Source organism: Halichoerus grypus, chromosome 12 (assembly GCF_964656455.1).
Source record: "Halichoerus grypus chromosome 12, mHalGry1.hap1.1, whole genome shotgun sequence".
Taxonomy (NCBI): domain Eukaryota; kingdom Metazoa; phylum Chordata; class Mammalia; order Carnivora; family Phocidae; genus Halichoerus; species Halichoerus grypus.
The window spans coordinates 47,792,034-47,811,960 of record NC_135723.1 but is presented as its reverse complement, the minus strand read 5'-3'; the positions used below and the strand labels follow the sequence as shown (position 1 = coordinate 47,811,960).

Here is a 19,927-nt window from a genome sequence, read left to right as displayed (position 1 = left end):
GACAGAGCTGGGATTAGAGCTCATCCTTTAACCTTAACCTAGATTGCTTCTCTCTTGACATTTTTACAACTTTATTTTTATAAGCAAACAAAGCAGATACATGACTGAGGATAAAATGTAGAATGTATCACAAAATCTTGATGATTTAGAAAAATTATCTGGTTTTTCAGAGACAGTCAGCTGTCAGAAGTGATTACTAATCAGTAAAATGATCATGAATTGGCCTTCATTAGGAGATAAATCCCAAACAAATATCCATTTCTTTATTGACTAATTCTTTGTTAAAAATGGGCCATTTCAGGGCACCTGGGTGGCACAGTTGGTTGAGTATCCAATTCTTGGTTTTGGCTCAGGTCGTGATCTCAGGGTCCTGAGATCAAGCCCCGTGTTTGGCTCTGCACTCAGCTCAGAGTCTGCTTGAGATTCTCTCCCTCTCCCTCTGCCCCTCCTGCTCATCCTCTCTCTCTCTCTCTCAAATAATTTTTTTTTAAATGGGCCCTTTCAGAAAAGGGAAATAATTTGTTCAAAATAAGTTTTACTGCCTATATAAATTGAAACACTTTTATTTAGTTAATGCAGGTGAGCGTATTCTATCTTTTCATGCACACAAAAGTATTCAAATTAAAAGTAAATACATGTTGTCAGCACACTTTTTGTAAGCATCTTATGATTTTAGTCTACTAACTTTTTTTTTAAAGAAACAGTGAAAATTGTGTTCTTTGGCCTTCCAATAAAAGATGTAAATAGTATAATATGCAATATCTAAGGAGAAAATCAGAATTCGGAAACTGCAGAAATTAGAGTTGCTTGAACAGAGTCTGAATACTTGTGAGAATTTTAGTGAAAACGGTAGGATATTGTGAGTTTATTTTAGCTCGCATCTAAGCCTTGGCTATTACACAATGACACATCCATCCCTAAATAATCTGTTCCCTCCCCATTCTTCCACATAGACAAATACTCACTTTGAGGGGCTGAGAAAGTAGAAAAAATGAAGAAAATAATATATGTTTGTGAGAGTCATTCAAGCCATATGATGGCTTAAACAAAACTATGTGGGGGCACCGGGGTGGCTCAGTTGGTTAAGCATTAACTCTTGGTTTTGGTTCAGGTCATGATCTCAGGGTTGTGAGATTGAGCCCCGCATGGGGCCCCATGCCCAGCATGGAGTCTGCTTGAGATTCTTTCTCTCCCTCTGCTTCTGCCCCTCTCCCAACCCTCCAGCTTGTTCATGTGCATGCATGTGTGTGCTCTCTCTCTCTCTATATCAATCAATATAAACAAAACCATGTGGAATTTTGGGGTGCCTGGGTGGCTCAGTCAGTTAAGCATCTGCCTTCAGTTCAGATCATGATCCCAGGGTCCTGGGATGGAGCGCTGTGTCTGGCTCCCTGCTCAGTGGGAAGTCAGCTTCTCCCTCTCCCCTCCTGCCCCTGCTCTTGCTCTCTCTCTCAAATAAATAAATAAAATCTTTTAAAAAATGTGAAATTTTGATGGTAGTGATTTTTACTGCTCTGAGCCCAAAGCATTATGTTCTGTAAAGCTTAATCTTGAAGAAAACCTGCTGATTATCAGAGTTACCCAGTTCTTATATTGCTTACTCTGACCCAAAGCAGCACCATGGGTAGGAACAACACAGTGAAACATTTTTAGCATTTTACTAGCTTTTAGAGTTTGATTTTTCAAAATATTTTATTCCTTAAAGTGAAATGCACCTAGAGTTGGTGTTGCAAAAGAACTTTTTATAGGAACCCACACCTCCACTTTGGTGATGTCCCTCTAGTATATTCTTATGATGCATATATACGCATCCTTGAAATTTCCATGATGTTAAATCCACAACAATTTTTAACTGAGTTAAGATTCTATTTTATTTTTTTGAAGAATTTATTTATTTATTTGTCAGAGAGAGAGAGAGAGCGCGTGTGCACACAAGCAGGGGGAGTGACAGGCAGAGGTAGAAGCAGGCTTCCCGCTGAGCAGGGAGCCCAATACAGGGCTTGATCTAAGGACCCCAGGATCATGACCTGAGCCAAAGGCAGATACTTAACTGACTGAGCCACCGAGGCGTTCCCTGAGTTAAGATTTTAAAAGGCTTTCTTCAGACATGAGTCTTGAAAATTCCTATCACTTCGTGAATTATGGTATTTATCTGTGTTTTATAAATTGCTACAAATACATACAAATTAATCTTACTTTCTAATTGTATATAGCTATAAAACATAACTTTTTCTGTTTTTAAGTACCTAGTGGAATGCCTTCATTTCATGCCAAGCTGTCTTTTCTACTGTTGTTCCATCTGTGATCAAAATTTTATTTTATTTTAATTTTTGATTCCACAGAAAAGGCTAATGTTGTCAAGCATCCTCCAGTTGCTATTCTGCCTCTTGGGACCGGCAATGATCTAGCAAGATGCCTGCGATGGGGAGGAGGTAAAACAGCTAATGAAAATCTTAAAAAACAGAAATACAGTGCAGAGCATTTTCCCCAAAAAACTAAGCCCATCATTTTTAATATATGACAACTGCCATGTGAATTTAGCAAATATAATTGCTGTGAGAGATATAGTATATAATTTTGAACAATAGTCTGGGGTAGAGAAGGAAATAGTGGACCAGGAGCTAGACTGTGAGTGCTGGCCTTTAATCTGATACTGATTATAGGCTTGATGGGGCAAGGCAAGTTTCTAAACCTCCTTGATTTAGGGTTTCTAACTTAAAAAATGAGATAAGCATGGATTAACTCTAAAGTATTGTTCAGATTTTTAATCTCTGAGTTGTGTAGTAACATCACTAACAAAGAAAAAAATTGAAAGGCTAATGAATGACTTGTCCAGGAATGAATACATTAAATAACACTTATTTTTTGAGACCCACTTTATACGAAGTGGGTATGTTCTATTCTTGGGGTAGAAGGTTAAGGACAGAAAACAAGGTCTACCTTCAAAGAGGCTTTGAATTCTAGTGGCACATAAAGTCATAAGTAAATTGTGAGACTTCCTACTAACAAGTAAACCTATAACCAACATAACAAAAGGTCTCTTGGAGGAAATAACTAGATAACATAGGGAGAACCCTAATGGATGGAGTAATGATAGCCATATAGAACTGAGGGTAGACGTTAGAGGCAGAAAGAATCTCAAGTAAGAGGCCCAGAGATAGGAAGCTACTTGACATATCCAAGGAACTCAAAATGGAATAGTGTGGATGAAACAGGGTAAAGGGGAAGTATTTTAAAAGGTCTTAAAATAATTTGATGTATCATTAATAGGCTCTACTTACCTGAAGATGCCAAAGAAAAGAAAACCAGATTTTGCTAAAGAAGCCAGAATTGAAACTAAGTAACTTTAGCTTAGAGTTTAAAAAGTGTCTACTTAGAGAAGTTAAAAAGTGTCTACTAAGTGTGAATGAGAAGTCCTTGGGGAGCTTGTTAAAAATACAGTGGCCTGACCTCACCCCAGATATGCTGAATGGAAATCTCTGGGGTGGACCTGGGCAGATGATTTTCTTTTTAAACAAACTCCCTAAATAACTCTGATTTACAATAAAAATTTGAGAACAATTTTTCCATGAGTATCAGACCAACTGGTAAACTCTAAGCTGTGTTTTGTATATGTGTATGTGTATGTTTGTGTATATATATATAACAGACAGAGTTGGAGACTAGGTTAAAAACTTGGTATATGATATATTTATAATTTTCATTAAGGGTATAAATTAGTAAAAGAATATCATGAAACACTGAGTTAAATCTCATAGAATCTAAAGACAGACAGACAGATGGATAGAACCATTGCTTATAAGATGCTTATATTTGCTAGTGCTTACATGTCTATATTGATTAAAAGGAAGAGAATCACACATGTGGCTTCTTGTGTATTCTTTTTTTTTTTTTTTAAAGATTTTATTTATTTATTTGACAGAGAGATAGAGAGAGAGAACAAGTACGCAGAGAGGCAGGCAGAGGGAGAGGGAGAAGCAGGCTCCCCGCTGAGCAGGGAGCCCGATGCGGGGCTCGATCCCAGGACCCTGCGATCATGACCCGAGCCGAAGGCAGCCGCTTAACTGACTGAGCCACCCAGGCGCCCCTCTTGTGTATTCTTTTGAAAAATATTTTTGATATTTGAAAATTAATGGTTTCACTTAGATTCCAAACTCATAAATGGCTCCAATCTCAAAATTGACATGGAAGTTCCATTTGGGTCATCTTCTAATGATTTTCTTATGAAACAATTTAAGATATATTATTATCAGTAGTCAAAGACACACAAATTGTAGTATATGCCAAAGTATATATTATTAATAAACTCTCTGTGTGTGCCTTGCATGTGTTGACACTGTTTTACATCCTGGATTTAGAGTGAAAAAATAAATAAAAGTTCCTACCTTCTAGAGATTATGTTTTCATTGAATACACAGGTAATAAATCAATGAACAATAAAATATATAAATACAAAATAAGATCAAAGCTATGTAAGACTCAAACGTATTTAGAGAATAGTAGAGGGAAACTATTCAGCTAAGTGATCTAGAAGGCCTCTCCAAGGAAGTAACATTTAAGCTAGATTTAAAATGTAAGGAAGGAAAAATAGCTTCTGAAATTGAAAGGGCTCAAGGAAGGCTGATGTGACTCTTTAATCATCTGTGAGGCAGTGGGTAAGTAGGGAGTGGGGGTAGGGGAGACAGTGACTAGTATGAGATTGGAGAGACAATCAAGAGCCAAATAATGCAGGGGTTTTATTTGATTGAATCTGAAGCACAAAGTGAAGCTTGGAAAGAGTTTCAAAAACAGCATGATACAATGACATTTATGTTTTCAAAAATAGATTAATTGGGAGGTATATTCTTCAGTATACACTGAAGAAAATTAAGAAATTCTGAAAATGTAGAGAATCATAGTTTTCCAAATAAGAACTTGTGTTATAGTTTTTCCAATTAGAGAATGAAGGGATTGGACCAGGGTGGTGGTAATGGGAATGAGACAAGTAGACCCAGTGGAGTTCTATTTTTAGGGAAAGACTGGTAGAACTTGTCCGTGGATTGAAGAGGGGCTTTGGGGGGACTGCAAGGTGCCTAAGTTGAATGATTAAGAAAACGCAGATGCCATTTGATAGAGTTTACTAATAAAGAAACATGCTGTGAAGTGTGATTATTTCTTGCCAGGTGTATAACTAACTTTGAGCAAGTTGCTTACCAACCGTGGGCTTCAGATTCCTCATTAGAGCTTGAAAAAATGATAGTACCTGCCTTGTAGCTTCTTATACCAAACCATCAAATTGTTTGCCTAGTGTTTGTGCTGAGTATATATTTGTAGCAAGTATCATCATGCTTAGCATTTGGGAAAGAAAGGACTTTATTCAACCAATAATCATTTGGTTCACTTTAGGTCACTGGAATATATTGATTTGAAGCTTATTTTTTACAAGAATATATTTGGGAAAATACAACACTGTAAGAATGTAGGATGTCCTAGGGCATTTGCAAATACTTAATTTACATTCTCTTTGCAATTTTTCTAGTACTAATTAGACTAAAATCTAAGATTATTTCAGGAAAAATGTTTCATGAAGAGTAAGAGTTTTAGATGGAGCACACACTGACAAATCTATATTGTTGCTTTCCTTTATGTGGCTTTCCTTTTTAAAAATTTCTGTGGCTTTTTAGATAGATTTGGTAATAACATTGTATCATTAAATAGAAAATAAATACTAATTATGTTTTTATTTTGTTTCTTAGCCTAGAGGGATTATAGGTTTAAATCAAAATAATGGAAGCAAAATAACATCATTCTTTTCTGGGAATAATCTTTTACTTCTATATTTAGTAAGTTTAATATGTCTTTTTTTTAAAAAAAATATGATCTTCTTGAGTTTTGCAATCCTATTTATAGCTATGAATCATTATTTAACAAACTTGAGCATAGATAAATACAAGTAGGGTGTAGGTATTTGTTAAATTGGGGACTACAATTTGGAATTTGTCATCTTTGTAGATTAGCTCTGACCTGCAGATGCTGTGAGTCTCAAAATAGATTTATGGCCTATCTCTTTCCATTTTTATTTGGCTAGAAGGCTAATTGATATTAACCTCTTTCATACTTATCCATAAAAACTTAGACAACATAACCAGTGCTAAAGATTTTAAGGTGAGTGGCACTAGTAGAATCTAGCTGTGGTAATTAAGTTTCACTAAATCCATTCCTACTTTGTTCTCTCCTGGTCAGGTGCTGTTCTTACATTTTTCTAGTGTTGTAATGAACCATGCTGCTATTAACTTGAGATGTAGCTGGGGACAAGCTTAAAATTTTATTTAAATAATTATTATTTGCTTGTATATCTGCTGAATGCATATATATAAACATCATATTATATTTTATTATATATTACAGTGTACTTCCATGCTATATTATACTATATTACATCAATATGTGTAAATCCATTTATGTCTGAAAATCATCATACTTATTTTCAAATGAGTAGAATTTGTAAAAGAGGTGAATATACTTAACTTTTTTAATTGAGATCAGTGAGGAAAACATATAAAATGTACTTGGAGGCTAATATTTATTATTTTTAAAAGAAATTAAAAATTTAGAATTAAACTTTGAGAATGAGGGTAGAACTATTAAAAATGTGAAATATACGTAAGTTTATTATAATCTTGTACTTTAAATAATTCAGTGTTTGTATTGAGTACAATTATACACAAATTATTATGTATATTCATAGTTTTTGAATTATGCTACAAAAATGCAATTGAACATTTATTAAAATACCATTTAGTACTTTTAATGTTTATATCTGTCTAGTCATTGTTTGTTGTACTCTTTGTTGTATGTATTAACTAGTACATGACTATTTTATCTGTGTAAGATAAAAAGTAATGGTAGGTGCCTAAATAGGCACTCCCAGATTCTGGCTGCCTTGAATTTCTAATAATTAATTCAACTAATACATCATAAATGTAATTTATTTATCTTTAGAGAATGTTGGCATAATACAGTGCCTCTTCTTTTTTTCCTTTAACCCAATTAGTTTTTCCAGCGTTATGTGTGCTAACACCTCTAATGAGGACTCATAGCCTCTGGCATTTACTTGTTCAATGAATACATTATTAAAATATAGACCAAAGTTGGACACAGAAAAAAAACTATGAAAATATTGTTCCAACTCAAAATATCAATTCAAGAATGTGTATATATGTCTGTGTGTAGAGTTAGAGAGAGAGATATTATTTAACTTAGTACAACAATTCAAATTCTGTTATCATTATATGGTTGAGAACTTTCTACTCTTATGCCTCATGTACTAAGAACTTTTATGCATTTTCTCATTTAATTCTCACAATAAACAGAAGTTTTTACAGAGGAGGACACTATTTAGGGAGGTTAAAAGCAAACATTAACACAACCAGGATTAGGCTACAGTTTGGACTATAATGTTATATTGACACATTTAAGAGAAAATATTAATATTCAGGAATACCTTTATTTTCAGGCCATGTTGATTATCTGCAATAGATCCATTAAAACTAGATTTGTTGAGCATTTACTCTAGGGCAGACCTGGTAAAAGAAACTTGTAGTGAGAAAGATATGAATAACTATAATACAGTGTACTAGTTGTTAGGTAGGGCTAGTTTGGAGAATTGTGCACTGTGGAACTGTAGAGAAACCATTATTTTGGGAGGGTGGCTTCTGGAAAGAAGTGCTATCAAATATAAAACTTGCAGCAGGAACAGAAGCAAGGCAACCAAAAGAAAAGGGATACTCTGGATATATAGAATAAGAGATGAAATGTCACAAAATGAAAAAGAGAAGGACCTATTTAAACAAAAATTGTTCTGTATCAATAGAGGGTAAAATGTGAGGATCATTGAGGGATGGAAAGGGACAAGTCTAAAATCGCATCCAAGCTTTTTACTTCCATAATTGGGTAGAGGGTGTTGCCTGTCTGAAAGAGAGTTAACAGTAAGAAGATATGGAAGCATTTATTTTTGAATACATTGATATAAAGTTTTATGAGGGTATGCAGTGGAGATGTTCATTTGGCATTTGACTATACTGAGAATTGGCACCACAGGAGAGAAGTATGAGTTGCAAATTAAAGCTAAAAATAAAATATTTGTATGAGCTCACAATTATAGTTAATTCTTTATGTGTGTTAGAATTTGCTGTAAAATGCATTGTTTGGCTTTAGAATGAGACATCCCCATACACACACTAAAACACATATAAATACAGCTTTTGTTATTTGGTTATATTTTTTCTCAAGATAATTTTTTTTCATTAGGTTATGAAGGTGAGAATCTGATGAAAATCCTAAAAGACATTGAAAACAGCACAGAAATCATGTTGGACAGGTGGAAGTTTGAAGTCATACCTAATGACAAAGATGAGAAGGGAGACCCAGTGCCTTACAGTATCATCAATAATTACTTTTCCATTGGCGTGGTAAGACTTTGCACTAACTGTTCTTTTAACCAGTCCAGAATAATCACTGCGTTTAAACTCTTACACTACAAAGATTTACTGATTATGAATAATTTATTTTATTTTTGTGTCAACAAAACACCTCTTTAATGAGCAATAATAAAGCTTATATGCATAAGCTTTTATTCAAAGTCAGAGAATCAGCAATAAATAAATTTTTCATGTGTTAAACAAAAGAAAGAAACTTTTTTTGCAATTGATTTGACTATTTGTGTTACTAAAATAAAGGGTAGAATGGTTTGTAAGATAATTATGTTTTAGAATATAGGCTAAAGCTCCACATAAAAAGTTGAAATGTGAAATTGATTCATCAAATTTTATCTTATTTTGAGATATGTATTCAAATATTATAACCAATCAGGTTTTTACAAATAGACATTATTTTAAAATTTATGGTTAGGTCTGAAGTCTAAGAAAAATGCTACTATGATTCTCAAGTGCTTAATAAGTCAAAGGGCTAACTTTTCACTTAATTTATTGAAAAATCTTAGACTGAAAATAGAATATCATTTGGCAATTAAAATAGTTTTTGTAATTTTAATCCCTAAGGAATTAATAATTTTAACAGTGATTTTATATATGTGTACATATATTTTACCTGGTAGTTATGAATTCTTAAAATATATTGTGTACAAAATTATATTCCATTTATCATATGTTGCTCAATATTAATCTCATGTATTTCTCTGTCATGTGCATGTGCACGCGCACACACACACGCACACACACGACTAGTAGATTATAAAAGGCACTGATTGAATTCATAAACTTAGGAAGTCAAGCTACCTGAAATAATACTCTATAAAAATAATAGTCTATATATCCTAGGCTAAGGTATTATTTTTCTCTCATTGTTAAAAATAATGTTTTTTTTCCTTTTTCTTACCTTTTTTTTAATTTAATTTTATTATGTTATGTTAATCACCATACATTACATCATTAGTTATTGATGTAGTGTTCCATGATTCATTGTTTGCGTATAACACCCAGTGCTCCATTCATTATGTGCCCTCTTTAATACACATCACCAGGCTAACCCATCCCCCTACCCCCATCCCTTCTAGAACCCTCAGTTTGTTTCTCAGAGTCCATCATCTCTCATGGTTCGTCTCCCCCTCCAATTTCTGCCCCCTTCATTTTTCCCTTCCTACTACCTTCTTTTTTTTTTTTTAACATGTAATGTATTATTTGTTTCAGCAGTATAGGTCTGTGATTCAACAGTCTTAACACAATTCACAGTGCTAACCATAGCACATACCCTCCCCAATGTCTATCACCCAGCCACTCCATCCCTCCCACCCCCAACCACTCCAGCAACCCTCAGTATCTTTCCTGGTATTTTGATAAGGATTGCATTAAATGTGTAGATTGCTCTAGGTAGCATTGACATCTTCACAATATTTGTTCTTCCAATCCATGAACATGGAACGTTTTTCCATTTCTTTGTGTCTTCCTCAATTTCTTTCATGAGTATTTTATAGTTTTCTGAGTACAGATTCTTTGCCTCTTTGGTTAGATTTATTCCTAGGTATCTTATGGTTTTGGGTGCAATTGTAAATGGGATCGACTCCTTCATTTCTCTTTCTTCTGTCTTGTTGTTGGTGTATAGGAATGTCACTGATTTCTGTGCATTGATTTTATATCCTGCCACTTTACTGAATTCCTGTATGAGTTCTAGCAGTTTTGGGGGGGAGTCTTTTGGGTTTTCCACATAAAGTATCATATCATCTGCAAAGAGTGAGAATTTGACTTCTTCTTTGCCGATTCGGATGCCTTTTATTTCTTTTTGTTGTCTGATTGCTGTGGCTAGGACTTCTAGTACTATGGTGAATAGCAGTGGTGATAGTGGACATCCCTGCCGTTTTCCTGACCTCAGGGGGAAAGCTCTCAGTTTTTCCCCATTGAGAATGATATTCGCTTTGGGTTTTTCATAGATGGCTTTTATGATATTGAGATATGTACCCTCTATCCCCATACTCTGAAGAGTTTTGATCAAGAAAGGATGTTGTATTTGTCAAATGCTTTTTCTGCATCTATTGAGAGGATAATATGGTTCTTGTTCTTTCTTTTAATAATGTATCACATTGATTGATTTGCGGATGTTGAACCAACCTTACAGCCCAGGAATAAACCCCACTTAGTTGTGGTGAATAATCCTTTCAATGTACTGTTGGATCCTGCTGGCTAGTATTTTGGTGAGAATTTTTGCATCCATTTTCATCAGGGATATTGGTCTATAATTTTCCTTTTTGATGGGGTCTTTGCTTTTGGGATCAAGGTAACGCTGGCCTCATAAAATGAGTTTGGAAGTTTTCCTTCCATTTCTATTTTTTGGAACAGTTTCAGAAGAATAGGTATTCTTCTTTAAATGTTTGGTAGAATTCCCCTGGGAAGGAAGTCATCTGGCCCTGGGCTCTTGTTGTTGGGAGATTTTTGATGACTGCTTCAATTTCCTTAGTGGTTATAGGTCTGTTCAGGTTATCTATTTCTTCCTTGTTCAGTTTTGGTAGTTGATACATCTCTAGGAATGCATCCATTTCTTCCAGATTATCTAATTTGCTGGCATATAGTTGCTCATAATATGTTCTTATAATTGTATTTCTTTGGTGTTGGTTGTGATCTCTCCTCTTTCATTCATGATTTTATTTATTTGGGTCCTTTCTCTTTTCTTTTTTGATAAATCTGACCAGGGGTTTATCAATCTTATTAATTCTTTCAAAGAACCAGCTCCTAGTTTCGTTGATCTGTTCTACTATTCTTTTGGTTTCTATTTCATTGATTTCTGCTCTGATCTTTATTCTTTCCCTTGTCCTGCTGGGTTTAGGCTTTATTTGCTGTTCTTTCTCCAGCCCCTTTAGGTGTAGGGTTAGATTGTGTATTTGCGATCTTTCTTGTTTCTTGAGAAAGGCTTATATTGCTATGTACTTTATTTTGCTGCATCCCAAAGATTTTGAACAGTTGTGTTTTCATTTGTTTCCATGAATTTTTTTAATTCTTCTTTAATTTCCTGGTTGACCCATTCATTCTTTAGTAGGATGCTCCTTAGCTTCCATGTATTTGAGTTCTTTCTGACTTTTCTCTTGTGATTGAGTTCTAGTTTCAAAGCATTGTGGTCCAAAAATATGCAGGGAATGATCCCAATCTTTTGGTACCAGTGGAGACCTGATTTGTGACCTAGGATGTGATCTATTCTGGAGAATGTTCCATGGGCAATAGAGAAGAATGTATGTTCTGTTGCTTTGGGATGGAATGTTCTGAATATATCTGTGAAGTCCATTTGGTCCAGTGTGTCATTTAAAAATCTTTATTTCCTTGTTGATCTTTTGCTTAGATGATCTGTCCATTTCAGTGAGGGGGGGTGTTAAAGTCCCCTACTGTTATTGTATTGTTGTCAATGTGTTTCTTTGCTTTTGTTATTAACTGGCTTATATAATTGGCTGCTCCTATGTTAGGGGCATAGATATTTACAATTGTTATATCTTCTGGTTAAATAGAATCTTTAAGTATGATATAGTGTCCTTCCTCATCTCTTATTATAGTCTTTGGTTTAAAATCTAATTTGTCTAATAAAAGGATTGCCACCCCAGCTTTCTTTTGGTGTCCATTAGCATGGTAAATGGTTTTCCACCCCCTCACTTTCAATCTGGAGGTGTCTTTGGGTCTACAATGAGTCTCTTGCAGACAGCATATCGACAAGTCTTGTTTTTTTTATCCAATCTGATAACCTGTGTCTTTTGATTGGGGCATTTAGCCCATTTACATTCAGGATAACTATTGAAAGATAGGAATTTAGTGCCATTGTATTGCCTGTAAGGTGGACTGTTATTGTATATTGTCTCTGTTCCTTTCTGGTCTATGTTACTTTGAGCGTCTCTCTTTGCTTAGAGGACCCCTTTCAATTTTTCTTTTAGGGCTGGTTTCATGTTTGCAAATTCCTTTAGTTTTTGTTTGTCCTGGAAGCTTTTTATCTCTCCTCCTGTTTTCAGTGACAGCCTAGCTGGATATAGTATTCTTGGCTGCACATTTTTCTCATTTAGTGCTCTGAATATATCATGCCAGTCCTTTCTGGCCTGCCAGGTCTCTTTGGATAGGTCTGTTGCCAATCCAATGTTTCTACCATTACAGGTTACCGACCTCTTGTCCTGAGCTGCTTTCAGGATTTTCTCTTTGTCTCTGAGACTCGTAAGTTTTACTATTAGATGTGGGGTTGTTGACCTATTTTTATTGATTTTGAGGGGGGTTCTCTGTGCCTCCTGGATTTTGATGCCTGTTTCCTTCCCTAAATTAGGGAAGTTCTCCGGTATAATTTGCTCCAATATACCATCTGCCCCTCTCTCTCTTTCTTCTTCTTCTGGGATCCCAATTATTCTAATATTGTTTCGTCTTATGGTGTCACTTATCTCTCAAATTCTGCCTTCGTGATCCAGTAGTTGTTTATCTCTCTTTTTCTCAGCTTCTTTATTTTCCATCATTTGGTCTTCTAAATCACTAATTCCCTCTTCTGCCTCATTTATCCTAGCAGTTAGAGCCTCCATTTTTGATTGCACCTCATTAATAGCCTTTTTGATTTCGACTTGGTTAGATTTTAGTTCTTTTATTTCTCCAGAAAGGGTTTCTCTAGTATCTTCCATGCCTTTTTCAAGCCCAGCTAGTATCTTTATAATCGTCATTCTGAACTCTATTTCCAACATCTTACTAATGTCCATATTGATTAGGTCCCTGACAGTCAGTACTGCCTCTTGTTCTTTTTTTTTTTTTGAGGTGATTTTTTCCCTCTTGTCATTTTGTCCAGAGGAGAACAGATGAATGAGAGAACAAAATGCTAAAAGGGTAACCATGACCCCAGAAAAATATACACTAAACAAATCAGAAGAGACCTGAAACCCAGGGAAAAGAAAGGGAAGGGAAGAAAAAAGAAAAAAATAGAAAAAGAAAAAGATAAAAAAAAAGAATATGTTCAAATATTATCAGGCTGGTGAATAGATCAGTGCCACACACTAGATTTTGGGCATATTTTGGTCTGTTAGGAGAAACTGCCTCCCAAAATTTTAAAGAAAGAAAAACTTATATATGTACAAAAATAAGGGTAAATACGATGAAGGGATGAAATATGACTGTAAAGATGAAAATTATAAAAGATGTTATAAAAGATTTTATAAAAGGAATTGATAAGTAGTTGCTTGAAAAAAGAAGGAAGAGAAATTGAAAAAAAAAAGGGAGAGAATGTGATCGGGAGGAGACTAGAACAAAGCCATACACTAGAGATTTAGGGTGTATTTTGGTCTGTTAGAAGCAACTGTATCCCAAAATTTTAAAGAGAGAACAACTTATATATATACCAAAAATAAGGTTAACTACTATGAAGGGATAGAATATGACTCTAAAAATGAAAAAAAAAAAAAAGATTTTTAAAAAAGGGATTGATATGATGTTGAAGAAGGGAAAAAGAAAAATTCAAAAAAAAAATAGAAAAAGAAAAAAAAGAAAATTAAAAAAATTACCTTTGAAAGACTAAAGAATCAGGGGAAAAAAAGCCATGAATTCTACATGCTGTATTCCCCTAGTGCTGGAGTTCTGCCGTTCTCATTGATCGGTAAACTTGGTCTCTGCTGGCTGTTCTTGCTGATCTTCTGGGGAGGGGCCAGTTGCCGTGGTTCCCAAATGTCTTTGCCGGAGGCAGAATTGCCCCGCCCTTGCTGGGTCCGGGCTAAATAACCTGTTTGGGTTTGCTCTCGGGAGCTTTTTTCCCTGCAAGCTTTCCGTACAGCTTTGGAGGCCGAGAGTGAAAATGGTGGCCTCCCAATCTCCGCCCCAGAGGAGCTGAGAACTCGGGGCCCCACTCCTCAGTGTGCCCCCAGAGAAAAGCATCCAGTCACTCCCATCTCCCTGTCTGCAGCTGCACACCGTGCTCATACGGCCTGTGACCGAGCGTTTCTATCTCTGGCACCCGTCCCCGTGTGGAGTCTCTAAACCCAGCAGATCCCTGCGGTGCGCTCCTGCACTGCTCCTCCCGGGGGAGGAAGGAGAGTCTCCCTGGATCTGACGCTTGTTGGGTCCCTGCTGGAGGAGCAGTGGCCCGACTGTGCCGCGGATCACGGTTTATGGCAACCCCAAGCGGAGAGCACATTCCTCCACTCCGTCTCTGCAGCCAGCTTCCCCGCTCTGATACCTGGGAGCTCTGCCGCACTCAGGCACCCTCAGTCTTTCTGTGGCCCCGAGGGTCCTGAGACCACACTGTCCCAGTGAGGGTTCCACATCCCCCTCCCCCTGCTTATCCACTGGAGCGACGTACCTCAGCGGAGCCAATTTCTGAAAGTTAGTTCTGATTTTGTGCTCCACTGCTCTATCACTTGCCAGTAGCGGCTGATGTAGGCCCCCTCCCCCACCATCTATCTTCCCGAATATGGCCTCGGATTCACTTCTCTGCACCTTACCTTCCAGAAAGTGGTCACTTTTCTGTACAGAGAGTTGCTGCCACTCTTTTCTTCAATCTCCTGTTGAGTTTGTAGGTGTTCTGAATGGTTTGATACCTATCTAGCTGAATTCCTGGGACCAGACGGAATTTAGGTCTCCTACTCCTCTGCCATCTTGCTCCGCCCACAAATAATGTTTTATATATTTAAAGAGCCTCAAATAGTGGTACATAATGAAGGCTAAATATGCAGTCCTTACTAATACTATCACAGTTATTATTTGCAAGAAAAGTGTAATGCTTTGATCCATAAAATTCCTCCTATTTATCTTTGATATGAATACGCATAATAATGTTTTTAACAGCTTTATTGGCATGTAACTTGTGCACAGCCTAGTTCACTCATTTTAAGTGAACCTTTCAATGATTTTACTAAATTCATCCAATTTTAGAGGATTTTCATTACCTAAATAAGAACCCTCATGCCCATTTGTTATCAGTTCTGGCTTCTTCCCCCATTTCTAAGCAACAACTAATCTTCTGCATCTAGGAACTACCTTTTATGGATATTTCATATAAAAGAAATCAGACGATATGTGGTGTTTTGCATCTGGCTTCTTTCATTTCACTTAATATTTTTGAAGTTCACCCATATGAACTGCATGAATACCGTATTCTTTTTTATTGCTGAGTAGCATCCCATTGTATGGACATAGCACATATTGTTTAGCCATTCACCAGTTGATGGGCATTTAGATTGTTTTGAGTCTTTGGGTATTAGGAATAATGCCATTCTCTTGGGTTCCTTCGGTGTATTTTTGTTTGTTTGTTTTGGTTAATACACTTTTTAACTCCAGGGTTCCCATTTGGTTCTCTTTTTATAATTTCTGTTTTAAATTTGTATTCTCTATTTGAAGAGTCATTGTTGTTATGCTTTCCTTTATTCTTTAAACATGGTTTACTTTAGTTCTTTTGACATGTTTAAAATAGCTGTTGTGAAGTTTTTGTCTGATAAGTTCAACATCTGAGGCTCCTCAGAGAGTTTAATAACATCTGAACTACATCCAAGACAATTTTCCCTCGAAGTATGTGCCACATTTTGCTATTCCTCTGCATGTCTGCTAATATTTTGTTGGGAACTGGATATTTTATATAATTTATTGTAAGAACTTCGGATTTGGATCCACTCACAGTGGTTATGGTTGTTCCTGTGTTTGTTTAGTGACCCCATGCTAATTATGTGGAAACTTTTTCTCCTGTGGCATATGACTCAGTTTTGTTTTGTTTTGTCTTTTTAATTCTTGTTTTAATCTTAATCCTGGCTTCCTGGGGATCACCCCTGCATCAGCATGATTGATCAGAGTTTGTGCTCAGTTAGTTTGAGCCAGTGAGTCTTCATCTGTTTGCCACTGGATCTGTGTGTTCATTGGGGAACACCCATAAACTTTAGGTATTCAGCTTTTAATATCTGCTGACCCTTCTTTTGTCTCCTTTGCCCATGTATAAGAATTCTCACTTAGCCTAGGATATATAGACTACTAAGGCCCTTTTTGGTCTTTTCTGAACATGTGTGCAGCCTTGTCCATGCATAGAGCCTTTGAGACAGCCAGGGATATGTGGCAAATTGTCAAGGCCCATTATGGCTATCTCATTCCCAAGATCTGTTGAGTTTCTGGCTAGTTGGCTGGTTAATTGCTTGCCTTAGTCAGTTCTGCAAACTCAGGCAAGCTGTGACATTGGCTTTCCTTATCCGTTTGCCACTGAGATTACTCTTCTTTTAGATAACTTTCTGGGTCGTGGAGTTTTTCTACCTTCCACTCCAAATCCAGTCAGTTCCCTTGACAGTAAAGTTGCTTGCTTTCATGGCTTGCCTACCATGGTAGAACCACAGCACCGATGGAGCTGGAGGATAAGGGGGCAGTCCAAAGTGGAATCATTACAGATTACCACTGTTTTTATCTGAGGTTTCATAGTGTTTCCTGAATAAACACTTCTCGATTTTTATATGCTTTTAGTCAGTTTCCATTGGCCCTCAACAGCAGATAATTCCTCCCCACCACAGGAGACACTTGGCAATGTTTGCACACACCTTTGATTGTCAGGACTGAAAGGAGATTGCTACTGGCAGCTAGTGGGTAGAGGCTAAGGATGCTGCTAAATACTCCCAGTGCACAAAGCAGCTCCCTGAACATATAAGAAGGAATTATACAGCTCAAAAATGTCAATAGTGCTGAGGTTGGGAAACTGATATCAAGAAACAGACATATTAAATACAAAACTCAACGTGTTGAAAAAGGAGAAATAGCTAAAACCCAAAGAAATGAGAAGGGAAACTAATAAAAATAAGATGGGAAATAAAGAACAGCAACAAGAAAAAAATAGAGAATGTTGGCAAAACTAAATACTGGATTATTGAAAAGAATTGATCAGCTCTATTGCAAAATTGATTTTATAAAATTGTTGTAAAGAGAATTACAAATAAACGATGTAGAGTGTAAAACACCAGAAAAACAAAAAATTAAAAAACCCATAAACAAAAAATGTAATTTCCCAGTTTTAAATATATTAGGACTACATATGGGAGAGTAGCAAAATTGCCAAATATAAAATCAACTTAAATATTCAGTAGTATTCCATTATATCAATAATAATCAATGAATTTATAAAAACAGCAATAAAAACTGAAAATATCTAAGAATTAATAAAGAATATCCAAGACCTACATACAGAAAATGTTAAAACTCTCTATAAAAACATAAAGGATCAGAACAGAGACGTTTCTTATTCTTAGATTAGATAACTTAATATAATATATAATATATGCTATATAATATATAAATTAAATTATGCATTTAATCTATAATGTAGAGCTGGATTTTATGACAAACTTGAAAAACTAACTCTAAAATATATATGATAATGTAAGTCAATTTTAATAAAAAGAAAAATGGAGAACTATTTTACTAGACATGATCCAGTTTGCCTGGAAATTATAATACAATGGTGCTGTGAAATGGAAAGAAGAATGAATCAGAGAGGAAGAGAGACACATAACTGAAAGTCAGTATAGATGTGGCCAAGGATTCACTGGAGAAATAGATTGCTTAGTTCAGATTGCAAATTTAAAAATTAGCCTCAGAGGAAGAGAAAATTTTGTTAGAACTTGACCTCACATTACATAGGTAGTTGCTAGATATATTAAAGTACTAAATTTGAAATGCAAAGTTTAAAACCTAATAAAAGAATATATAATAAAATATATTTTATATTTATTTATTTATATATTTTGAAGTAACCAGAACTAACTAAACAGGTGGATTTTGACTGAGCTTATTTTAAAAGGTTCTTGTTTCATTTGACTTGGAGCCTCTTTCAATGAGTATAACATGGCGGGGGGACTATGTAGAGCGTCTCTTCCTGAAATATTTTCTTCTGCCCCAGTAAGCCTTTGGCTTAACACTCGGGGTCACAATCAGAACAATCAAAGAGTTCAAGATTTGGCTGTCACTCAGCAAGGCCACCTTCTACTTAGTGACTTGTATTCCTCTGCTTTAACCAGTGAATCCAGAAAACAATAAAATGAAATGAATTATCTATCTCAAGCTATTCCTGAGTATATAAGAAGTGTGGAATTAGAGTACAGAAAGGATGAGGGGGCGTTTCAACTTTTTGTTATCACCAGCATGGGAAAGATTAAGATGGCACATGTTTTGTACTTGAAATTAGTTCTTGGAACCTCACTACCTGCTAGTTACAAGGTGATCTCAAAGTTTGAGTATACTGTCAGTATGGTTTCCATTATTTCAACTATTGCCCTTCATTTATTGACCATAAGTGTCTTACACTTTACACAGAAATTGCTTCAAATTTTTAGAAAAAACTATGATGGTCAGAAATACATAAATATCATCTTCATATACATTATTATATACCCCTTGTATTAGTCACAGTGGGTTGAGTATTGGCACGAAAGCCCCAAAATATTAGTGGTCTGATAACAATTAAAAATTAGTTCTTCCCTCACATAATAGAACAGCATAAATTAATTTTTTTTTTTTAAGATTTTATTTATTTATTTGAGAGAGACAGTGAGAGAAGGAACACAAGAAGGGGGAGTGGGAGAGGGAGAAGCAGGCTTCCCGCTGAGCAGGGAGCCCGATGCTGGGCTCGATCCCAGGACCCTGGGATCATGACCTGAGCCGAAGGCAGACGCTTAACGACTGAGCCACCCAGGCGCCCCACAGCATAAATTAATATTTAGGGAGAGGTTCTAGTCCATTTGGTCAGTCAGTGACTCAGTCCTTCCATCTTGTGGCTCCATACTCCTCTAACTACTCAGCACCCTATCTAGTCAACAACCGGGTGACAAAGAAAGAGTGGGCTGTAGGAGGAGGACGTTTATGGGCCAAGTCTGGAAAATGCTCCACTAATAACCCGCTGGTCATATATTAATCATTTTGCTATGCCTAATTTTAAGGAAGCTGGGGAAGGAACTGTCTGCCTAGGAAGGAAAGGGAAATTGGTAAATAACCAGCCCATTTCTGCTAATTCCTTCTGTGTAGTAGTTTTCAATATTAGAACAATTGCAAATAATCCTGAAATCATTATTAACTCTGAAAATAGATATTCTTGTACAGTGGTGGTCCTTCAATAACAGCATAATTATATTGTACCTACTATGTGCCAGATACTGTTTGAGGATGGGCAGTGAACTAGATACAAGAAATTTATGTAATTGCTAACTTTACATTATAGTAAGTAGGGTGAGAGAGAATTGTCATGAAAGGCTAAACAGCAGGAAATTAGAAGCACAGATTATAGAAATTAGCAAAAAACTACTGGTATGTGCCAGATTTCATTCTTATTTTGCACTTTAATATACCTATAGATAATCTCAAATATCCCAGGAAGAAAACTGTCCACACACTGTATTACCACCATATCACATATGCTATTACTTTTATCCTCATAGTTGATTCTTCATTCATTTGTTTAATAAACAAATTAAGTCACTTTTTTTTTGGTC

The 19,927-nt window shown here is 35.9% G+C and overlaps 1 protein-coding gene across 10 annotated transcripts in view; it reads left to right on the top strand.

The window, feature by feature from the left end:
* DGKB (diacylglycerol kinase beta) overlaps nt 1-19,927 on the top strand; it is a 731,665-nt gene that overhangs the window by 295,235 nt on the left and 416,503 nt on the right. For all 10 annotated transcript variants that reach the window (XM_078059329.1, XM_078059328.1, XM_078059325.1 and 7 more), the window contains 2 exons: nt 2,343-2,432; nt 8,290-8,450. In XM_078059329.1, the coding sequence (XP_077915455.1) occupies nt 2,343-2,432; nt 8,290-8,450 (251 nt within the window). The remainder of the gene's footprint in view (nt 1-2,342; nt 2,433-8,289; nt 8,451-19,927) is intronic.